The sequence below is a fragment of the Saccostrea cucullata genome, unplaced genomic scaffold, assembly GCF_032062105.1.
Source record: "Saccostrea cucullata isolate Sc308-1 unplaced genomic scaffold, CSIRO_AGI_Scuc_v1 ctg5842, whole genome shotgun sequence".
In the NCBI taxonomy this organism is placed as follows: domain Eukaryota; kingdom Metazoa; phylum Mollusca; class Bivalvia; order Ostreida; family Ostreidae; genus Saccostrea; species Saccostrea cuccullata.
The window spans coordinates 1-11,096 of record NW_026929369.1 but is presented as its reverse complement, the minus strand read 5'-3'; the positions used below and the strand labels follow the sequence as shown (position 1 = coordinate 11,096).

Sequence of the window (11,096 nt, the reverse complement as noted above, 5' to 3'; positions counted from 1 at the left end):
CGCCCCGATGTTTTTTTACTTTGATTTTTGGGTATTTTCATGTATTTTTATTCAGTAAGAATTTGGTTCAAAGTTTAAGAGTTATCTCCCGTCTGTATTAAAAGTCGCGTGTTGCTATTAATAGCAAAAACGCCATGTGAAGAATGGAGAAAAATCGGCAATAAAAGAAGTTTAAATGTGTAAGGAAAAGATAATTTGTCAGTATAGAGAAGGCAGAGAAGAAAAAATAGCATAAACACATATAGATACCATCACTGGCAGGAGCGAGTATGTAGAGAGATTGTAACTAAGTAAAAATAGACGAGTAAAATGACACCTGGTCAAGTTATATATAACGATCTCCAGCTGTGTGACTTTGCTTTGAAATAAACAAAATCTACAACATCGTAGACAGACTTATGAGAAGGCCTAGATTTTTCAGTAGAATAATTATTAGAACATTTAGATTTTGCAAAATAAAAAGTCACGCATCCCTACCTCATTTTGTTCAGGGTGTGCCGTATAATGTGTACTTGATAACTTGTTAATTAACAATAAATATTTAATTTTTAAAGCAAAAATTTTCTTTAAATATTTAAAAGAATATGAAAAGAATTAAATCTATTCATATTTGCATTAAGGTAATGAAAAAAAATGTGTACGTGGCGTCCATTGTTTTGTTGATACTTAGGCCTATATATAAATTAACAATTACAAAAAATAAAAAATAAAATCCGCCCACCCGCCCCAATTTTTTAGTAAATTAGGATGAGAATCTAAAGATTAATTTTACCTGGCCTAAATTGTAACGTTCTCTTGAAGATAAAATTATTTTGTCCTTAGTGAAGTCGAATTTCTCCAAGTTGAATAAAGGAAGTATATTTTTGATACTGTTAATTAAGCCAAATGGGAAATTGAAAGAAAAAAGAAACTGAAGTGTTTTTCATTCAGGAGTTCATTTTAGATATCAAATCGTATCTATAAATGGCAACAAGGCAATTCACAAGTCAAGAACAACAACTCCTAGATTAAATATAGTAACAAAATCTTTATTGCCACAATTCTTAGAATTCTTTGTACATAGAACGAAAACCTGGGCATCGGATTTCCTTTGGTTTAAAACTTGTCTTGATGATTGTCATTTAAAAGTACATGTACTGTTCAATATCATACTTGACTTTTATTTTACCAAACAAAATATTTATATAATAAAACATGATAAAAAAGGAAAATTGACACCAATGGATAAGGTGAAAACAAATTTTAAAATCTCTCTCTCTCTCTCTCTCTCTCTCTCTCTCTCGTAATTCTATAGATCTATATACACATTTCTATTAAAGAAAAATACTAGTACATGTAAAAAAAAAATGTATATATATCAAAAAAAAAAAAAAAAAATCAAATTACAAAGTAATTCCTCACTTACCCTCTCTAATAATAAACTAATATGTACAACGCACGGGAAAATAAATTAAATTGACACGTTAGTTCGTGTAATTTTCTCCCCTTATAACAATATGATGACATGTTCATGATATAATCAGTTAGAAAAAAAGGAGGAAAACAAACTAACCCTTCTCAAAAATTAATTTATTCCAAACGTTAACACATGATTTTAGCATAATTTAAGAGGTATGCATATTTACACGAACGTCTAAATACATGTACATTCAATAGCTTGTAAGAATGATTGTTCCTCCAAGATAGCTAAAACAAACAAAGCCAATAATTTATAAAGTGTATTTTAAAAGTTTAAGAGGGGAGTCACTAGAACGAAGCTTCAGAGTGTACAAATGGCGTTTAATGATCTCATTCAATAAATTGATGGGGGCAAAATGGATTTGTAGTTAATACCAAAATATTATGAAATATGAACTACTTTTAGGAGTATCAAAAATAAAAACATTGTCTCCCTCTAAAAACGGACTCGGTGCTTTCGCTTCTTCTTAAAAATAATCTGATGTCATATTTTAAGGACGGGGGACGTTTAAATCAGGTTTTCTTCTGGGACTGTCTTTACGCAATCAAAGTCCAACTAAGAAAAGAACATATCGTATATTTCGTTTACAATACATTCAGATTTTGTAACAAAGCAAAAAATCCACTCTTGGTACATTAATGAAAAACTTGACACATGTAAATAAGGAAGTTCGTTAACAACAGACACACGGATAGACGAGGATTGTCGGCAGCTGAAGGCTCCGGTCCGTTACAGAAATCCCCCCGACACATAGTGACGCAGTAGGTCCCGAGATCACCTTTCCTATCACAGTACGTCTGATTGTCCGCGCGGGGGCGCTGCGGAGATGTAAATTCCGCGGAAAAATTTACTCCATCGGTGCAGTCTCTCATAAACATATTCACTTGGCCTAATTATTAAAAATAATGTAAAATTAATAATAATCTTATAAAACACAAAAATACATTTATACGTTTTTAGATTTTTTTCCTCACCAATCGTTTATCGTACATGTACATGTATTGTCATTTGTATTATGACAACTTATTGTGAACTTAACATTGCAGCCATCTGATAAATTTATCATTTAATTCTGACAATATAATTTTTTGTCGGAAAAGGGATTCAGGATTAATGAATATTAAAAAAAATCATATTCACAATACACGTAAATGTATCGATAAGGGAAAAAATCTAACTTTAATAAGCTTGTCATTTACTACTAAACTTTAAAAAACAACTTTTTACCCTTTTCTGTTGAGATGCATTTCGATAAATTATGAATATCGGAATTCGATTTTAACGTTCTATGGAGTTTAGTCTAGCGATGGGAAGGGGAAAATTCTCAGTTATAAGAGGCTTAAAACTATAATTTTCTTGACATATGTAACTGACCTACACAATTACATACATTTTTCAACAAAAAATATAAAATGGAGTTTCTTACCTCTGTATTCGTGAGTTTCCATGACACAGAGTGTTTCTTGGCTCCCACTGAGATACACTGTACAGTTTTTAACATACTGTCTGTACAGATCTATTTTATCGTTATCCACATCAGATGTAGCTGGATCTTGAAAGTACCCGGCAGCCTTTGCCATAGTTTTTATCTTCGTCTGACAATTTCCGTCCACTTTAGTATCCGCACACTGGTAACAATGATATATCTTGGCTACAAAAAGTTTCACATATTTAAGAAATTATAGCCTACATTACCTTTTGTCTTTTAGTAAGAAAAATGAACTTTTTATGCTTTTTTTTTTAAAAGATACATGTATATTCGTAGAATCAATTTAATAATTGACTTACATTGTACTTCTCTCCCGTAAACCTGCCCAACCAAGACTGGACACAGGAACAGTGTCAGAAACAACTCCATGGCGGACACCTACCTACTTCCCGGTTCACGATTCTTCTTTCGTTTCAGTCTTGGGAATGTCCCTCCATTGAATTGACCGGGTGCATAATTAGACGAAGAGCCATATTTGTTCTTCTTGTGTGCACAGTAAAGAATTTAAATACCAGTGCCCAACCATGCAGGCAGGTCGGGAAGAGCAGAGGGAGCGGATCCTCGATTTCTTAAGTTAAGTCTGTATATAGGTATATATACATATTTCTTTTTCAAGTATCCTTATTAGACCACGCTGGTGACCAATGGCTATCCCTTCCTTTCCCCCAATTATAAAATTCTAGAATTTGAAGAGTCGGAATAAAACAGTTATCATGAATGCTTAATCTTCGAAAATTTCCCTCGGCAAAGCATTGTTTTGATCAAATAGGACTCCATCAAAATTTTAACTTCATTACCCGTTGGTGTAGGATTCAGGTCCAATGGGTAGTTCTATCCATATTGGTCATTTATTGAGAGTACGTAGTACTTGTGAAAGTCCTTGCTAATAAACATCATTCAGACAGAATTTTTAAAAAAAATTCATCCGATTTTTTAAACCTCTTTTAGTATCAAATTCGGCTCTCACGAGTGATGTTGTGTATAGAATACCATGGGCGGAAACAACTCTGTTTTACAGTATATAAAGAGAGTCAAAAGTTTTCTCCGTACATGTACACGGACAAACGTACTGCATCGAATCAACAGAAATGAATGAATAGACTTAGGACAAACAGAAATACAGAAAGATGCCGTGTGACCGCAGAAGCTGGCGTTGGTCCGTTACAGAAATCCCCCCGACATATCCGGACACAGTGTATGCCCTGTAGCTCCTTTTTATCGTCCGTGGCACAGTAGGTCTGGTTATCCGGGAGGGGGGGGGGAGCTGATATCCCTTAAACTCAGTAGCAAAATTTTCCTCATCTGTACAGTCCCTTGCGAAGAAATTCTTTTGACCTTCAACATTCAGAACAGAGCTCTCTATATATAGTCTTGGCTGACAGTAATTTAAATAATGTCTTTGGTTGTTAGTGGGGGAATTGATTCCCGATCTAACAAAGAAAGACATTTTTTGTTTATATTTCCAGTTGTATGAGAAAAAAATCAAAGTAAAGTTAAATGTGTTAAATATTGTACGATATTAGAGATGAATACGCCATTATATGCATATCTGATAGAACAGCCATTGTTCATGCACGTGGCTTGCTTACATGTATTTATTAGTGTCTTTTATGCACTGATCAATATAATGGTCTTCATAAGAAATAACGGAAAAAATAATCAGTGGATGTAAATATACTTAGATAATTATTAACATAATTTTTAAAATAGTTCTTTGAAATAAATTAGGAAACACATTAATTTATAACATACATGTTTATACAATATTAGCCATATATGTTATAATACGTCTACTAATATAAGCATCCAAGTGAGCTTTAAAGCTTTAAATGTGAATTATGATAAATTATATCCTATTAAGATTCCTTTCTCAAAAAAAGGTTTGATTTACAGAATTCAATTATTGATTACATGCTTTGCATTTCCAAATATCATTACATGGCTAAATTTATTCAAAGGTCTCGATGACACAGGTCGTGACATTAGGATCTCGTAGATACAGCGTGCAGTTTTTAACATACTGCCTGTACAAATCTATTTTATCGATATCTTCGTCAGATGTGGTAGGATTTTTGAAGTACCACGCCGCCCTCGCCATTGTTTGTATTTTTGTCTGACAATTTCCATCCGTTTCTGAGTCCACACACTGGTAGAAGTATCTTGTCATTGCTACAAAAAAAGACAAAGTGTTTCCAATTTTAAAAATCTATTTATTTTCAGAACTACCGGTATTTCCTACTCATAGCTCTGTAATACGTGTCAAAAGTTTGCCTGAATTATGCCATAAGTGTAAAAATACTAAAGAGAAATATACATGAAGTTTGATTTATGAGGATACAATTTATTTCTTTATAATTCCTCCAAACTAAGATATCTTACCAGAGGTAAAGTACAAATCTCCAGCAAATATAAGGTACAATATTGTAAGTGTCCGTCTTTGTGCCATTTTATTGGGTACAGTGTATCTGCTTCTAAGTCTTCCTGGTTTTTGCGCATTGTTTCATTTTTGTCCCCCGCTTGAAAAGTGGGGGATATTAATTTGGGTCTGTCCGTCCGTCTTTCTGTCTGTCTGTAACGCTTTCGTTTCCACACGATATCTCGAGAACCCTTTGAGCTTTCGCAATGAAATTTTGCATAGCAACTCCCTATGGACTAAAAAAGAACCCTATTGATTCTGAGGTCAAAGGGTCAAAGGTCAAGGTAATAAATTTGCAAATTCTGTCTGTTATAACACTTTCGTTTCCCCGCGATATCTCAAGAACCCTTTAAGCTTTTGCAATGAAATTTTACATAACAACTCCCTGTGGCCTCTTGAAGACCCCTATCGATTTTGAGGTCAAAAGGTCAAAGTTCAAGGTCGTAAATTTATACATTCTGTCTGTGTGTAACACTATTGTTTCCGGGCGAGAGCGATATTTCAAGAAGATTTTGAGCTTTTGCAATCATCCTTAATAAAAATGTAACTAAATTTCATTTGACTTTGCCTCATAATTCGTAAGTTATTGAAACTGATATAACGATACCCCCCAAAAATTTTTAAAAATTCCCTTTTTCTTCAATGTCTCCTTCGCGTATCTGTCTATTAAGTCTTGTTTCTCCTTTGCGTGAAGTTCATTAGTGGTGTTATCCTACAAATAAAACCTTTTCAACAAGCTAACCCTTAGTTGAAATTGGCGATCTCCGGCATTTCGAACCTTATCTTCCACTCAGTCCCACAGATGTTCAATGAGAAAAAGGTGGACTTTTCGGAGACCAGTTGAGTAGGTAAATGTGATTGTTTGCTTGAAAGTCTTGATAAACCCAGGTTACAATGGGCCGGAGGTAAACACGCCCAAAAAAATTGCAAACGATGCGCGCATGCGCCATTTGTAGGAACACCAACATAAAGTTGACCAGATCAAAGATCCAAATCGCGCAATCGGTTTCTATCAGTTTTATGGTGAATGTAAATGATTATGATAACCTACATTATTTATAGCAGTTTTGTGATAGCAAGATGGCGATTAAACAGGTGGCAGGACGAATAACCCGCTCTTGACGTGGCTCTTTTACGAGTCAACGTCATCGTTACGATTTGATTGAAAACCATTTAAGGCCCTCTCTGACGACGGTTGAGATGTTCTATGGGGAAAATTTACGAGCGACTGCACAACGAACCGTTGTTGCCTTTGTCCTTATTTAGGAAACGTAAAAGCCAGCCCCCATGGATATCCCGTGAACTGTTACAAGATTGCAAGAAATGCATTTCGTCTACAAATACTGAACATCAATGTGTATACCCCAAGTGCATCAAATGGTATAAGAAGATCGTTGACAAACTTGTCGTTATCAAATTTGAACGTGTTTTTGACTTTTTAGCAATTGCCGACGCGACGTCATTCATTTTACGGTTGAGTAATTCTGAACACTGATTTTAGAATATAACACTAAGGTTCTCATCTAACCAATTTTCGTAATTTTTTGTCATGCAGTCAAAAACATTTCGTATATAATGTTACCCTGCGTTTCTTTTTCCTTTCAGTATATCTAACAGAAATAAATGTCATTAATTTTACCATGTGTAAGATATGAAATGTACCAAGAGTAGGTAAGCGATATTTGTTTTAAACATTTGTTGTTCCTTCTATGAAATAAATCTTTGCGTATCGTCTACAAAGAAAAACCAATCCACTGTCTCCAATCAAAATCAAAGTATTGAAAGAACTGAAAGCCGGGCTTTAATTGCTCGAGTATATTGTCTGTTTATTTTTTTCCTTTTGGCCATTGATTTTTAATAGGTAGAGTTTGTATGATTATGATGTAAAACAATATCCCATATACCAGAAATTAAAATTAACAGTCCAGACTCCTAGATATGTTATGATTCTAAAATTTAATAAATATATTTCCAAGAAATTCTCGCATATTTTCTATTCAATAAGCATTTCTCATAATTTAAAAATTCAGTCTTGGAATAGTTAAAATAACGCACGTGTGTATTTCAATAAACATTCTTGTAGTTTCAAACAAACAGTACCTTTATCGCCAACTACATGTAGAAACACTGAAACCTGTACATTATCAAGCGATGTTAATCCTTAAAATTCCAATTCACTGTACACTGTAAAAAAATAACTAGTTAATGTCACGAAGAAAATTAGTATATTCACTGTCCATACAATCACTACCTTAATAGTAGTTTTACCAGATATTGGTCTATTTACTAGATAAGATTAGTAAATTTAGAATTGATGAGTAACTTTCACTAGGTATCTAAGTATCTATACGACCCCCGCTCCACAACTCACTATCTTAACCAGTAAACTGAAAGTTTACTAATCACGACCAACGCTTTACGAAACACACTAGTTAAATTCACTAGGTTTTTCTTTCAGTGTACTATTTATTTACTAAAAATCAAAACAGAATATAACCACTAACATAACATCGACGAAAACGATATGAAACATGAAACTCTTCAACAATTTCAACATTTCGAAAAGCCCGCGCTATTGAAAATAGTTCGCTTACAATATGCATTCAGCAGCGTATGTGCACAAATTGTTATATCACGATTATCCCAATAAAGCAAATATCTAATTTCTCTTTCAGTTTAATTCTCAAGCAAAAATATTTATCATTGACATTTAGAACGATTGGTAAAAGTATTTATCTGAATATCTTCTCGCCAAGGGGACTATTTTGTTTATTGGAAGCGTCTGCTTTGGCGCTGTTTGGTTTTTTCTTGTTTACTGTGCTTTTAGTTATAGTCAAACAGTCGATCATGATGCCTACAGCCAGGACTTTGCTTTTAGCAAAGCCTGGCTAAAAATGTATAAATGTTTTTACCCTATAAAAAAAACTTGACTTGTTTTTGTTTAAAATGATCATTCTTTCTTTATTTACTAGAAATTAGAGCTTAATTTGATGCAAATATGCATAAGTTTACTGGTAAAGGACCAAGACAAATTGAATTTTTAAATTCCAAACGGTAGCTTCCCAAAGATAATGAACGTGGAAGAGAAAGCATCGCATATAATACATAATGCTCGCTCATTCTCTGCTTTACCTTTCACTCTTTCATACCCTTCTCACACACTACTGTAATTTATTTTCACTACACCTTTATTTTGCAAGAAAGTCTTTGTCCCTTTACAAGCGAGACGAAAATTTAACTAATGTGGTTATTGCTGTTTAAAATCTGATGAAATACTGTTATAACGCAAAAATTTTAAAGTTTTCGCGAAAAGAAGTGATTAACAGTTTCGCCCCACTCACACCCCTCTTACTTTCACTCGCTCTCTTTCCTCTCTACTATAGCTACCTATTTCCCACTCTCAGCCTTCTCTCTCCCCACTTCTCTCTCTCTCTCCCCCCCCACTCTCACGCCTCTCTCTCACTCCCCACACTCACTCCTCTCCCCACTCTCTCTCCCCACTCTCACTCCTCTCTCTCATCCCATCTCTCTCACTCCCCCCTCTCTCTCTTCTCTCTCTCTCCCCCCACTCTCACTCTCTCTCTCCCCTCTCACGCCACTCTCTCACTCCCCACTCTCACTCTCTCCCCACTCTCTCTCTCCCCTCTCTCTCCCACTCTCTCTCCCTCTCCCACTCTCGCCTCTCTCTCTCTCTCTCCCCACTCTCTCTCCCCACTCTCACTCCTCTCTCTCACTCCCCACACTCACTCTCCACTCTCACCTCACTCTCCACTCTCTCTCTCTCCCCACTCTCACTCCTCTCTCACTCTCCACTCCCCACTCCTCTCTCTCTCCCCACTCTCTCTCTCCCCACTCTCATTCCTCTCTCTCTCACTCCCCACATTCACTCTCCACTCTCACCTCTCACTCCTCTCTCACTCTCCACTCCTCTCTCTCTCCCCACTCTCTCTCTCCCCACTCTCATTCCTCTCTCTCTCACTCCCCACACTCAATCTTCACTCTCACTCCTCTCTCTCTCCCCACTCCCTCTCCTCCTCTCTCTCCTCCTCCCTCTCTCTCTCCCCCACATTCTCACTCTCTCTCGTAAAGACAATGGGAGAGATAGTAGGAGGCTAAATGTGTAAAGGAGAGAGCGGGGAGAGTAGACAGAAGGTGTATAGGCAGAATGGGAGAAATAAATTCCCCACTCTCACCCTCTTTTCCCTCCCTCACTGTACCTCTCCCTCTCACTCCTCCTCCCTCCCATTCTCTCTCTTTCTCTCTCCCCACATTTACACCCTCTCTTTCTTTTTTTTTTGTTTTGTCCGTCTTGACTTAATACTCCTTGTTCTGGTGTAAAAACTATTTATATGCATTATACATCGATTTTCATAATTGTTTACAATGAAAAATAATGGAATTAGTTCCTTTCCACTATAAAGAGAAAAGACTTAACGTTATTTTAGAAGAAAATTATAAAATGTTTATTCTTGATCTTTTTATTTTAAATGAATTTATCAGAAGTTATTATTTATGCAAAAAAGTGAATGTCATTTAAAACTATAAGGGCGATAACTTCACACTAAAAATACTGCGTTCTAGTTCACAATACGATTATTGTGTTTTTGTTTGCGTAAATAATGAAGACAATTTTTATATGCTTGGAGAACAATATTTATATATTTCCTAACATGCAAGGAACATGATATGTCACATTGAAATTCCAGATGGATATAATTTGTTTTACTGTTTTGAAAAATTTATGTGCAGGCGATGCCCTAAATTATCCATATTATCCCTTGCTGACCTACACATTACTCAGTATGTCATATTTTAACATCACATATTGATGTTTGTTTGGTGCTTTATTCAATTTCGTACTCTTAATAAACCTACGTGTAACATTTACTTGTTGCATGGTTCTGCTCTACTAACCATAGTTTTTGAATGTATAACCGTTAGGCCATCAGTGTAATCTGAGTAAATGCTCACCTCGGTACTCCTCGGAAAATTAAACAATCATTTAATTAAGCAATAGAGCCATTCAATCAAAAAGGAGAGGTATGAAAAATATACGCTTAAAAATTGTTACGAGATTGCCTCTGTAATTCAAATCGCCTTCCTCATGTCATATGACATTATAGAGATGTAAATCATAAAAACATTTGAAACACGCATTTAGTTCTAAGTCTGAAAGAATAATTTATTAATAATAAATTAAAAGAGGAATCAATGTTGAGGGATGGGGTGGGAGCAAACATGTAAAATTTTAATTCCATAGGAATATCCCCTCCTCACCCCCACCCGACCCCATCACCCCCCACCCCGAAAGGAAGATAATGTACATAATTTTTTATATAATAGGAGGAACAAACAAAACAAAACACTTGGACTCCCCCGCTTTCTGAGTCTTTGTCGATGGGATAGCATTTTTCATGGCATATTGTGTCAAATGTGAACGATTCAAAAGTAATCACTAAAGTAAAACTTTTTGATTATTAGGTCAATCATGAAGATTAAGGTGAAGGGGTCAAAATCAAAGAAGCCGGGAAACATCTTGTTACAGGTGATGCACATAAAAAAAAACAAAGGTTATAAGGAAAGATAACATTTTTGAAAAGTAAGTCAAACTTCAAGATCAAAGTGTCAAAAATCATAATATATTAAAAAAGACATTGTCACAGGTAATACACATACATGTAATATGAAAGCCCCAATGGATATTCTGTCTTTAAGGTATGACCAATTTAAAG

General features: G+C 35.2%; 1 protein-coding gene across 1 annotated transcript; it reads right to left on the bottom strand.

The window, feature by feature from the left end:
• Positions 1–1,007: 1,007 nt before the first annotated feature.
• Positions 1,008–3,398, bottom strand: LOC134280621 (uncharacterized). Its single transcript, XM_062763064.1, has 3 exons — positions 3,248–3,398; positions 2,886–3,110; positions 1,008–2,348 (listed from the first exon to the last, which is right to left on the bottom strand). The coding sequence occupies exons 1-3, from the start codon at positions 3,315–3,317 to the stop codon at positions 2,095–2,097; spliced, it is 549 nt and encodes a 182-aa protein (XP_062619048.1). The 5' UTR covers positions 3,318–3,398; the 3' UTR covers positions 1,008–2,094.
• Between the last annotated feature and the right edge of the window lie 7,698 nt (positions 3,399–11,096).

What these genes read in the sequence shown, in the direction of transcription:
- LOC134280621 (XM_062763064.1), bottom strand. Translation starts at nt 3,317, where the DNA reads ATGGAGTTGTTTCTGACACTGTTCCTGTGTCCAGTCTTGGTTGGGCAG. An exon ending in TTACGGGAGAGAAGTACAAT is followed by an intron (nt 3,111 to 3,247) that starts GTAAGTCAATTA and finishes AACTTTTTGTAG; the next exon opens with CCAAGATATATCATTGTTAC. An exon ending in GGAAACTCACGAATACAGAG is followed by an intron (nt 2,349 to 2,885) that starts GTAAGAAACTCC and finishes TTTAATAATTAG; the next exon opens with GCCAAGTGAATATGTTTATG.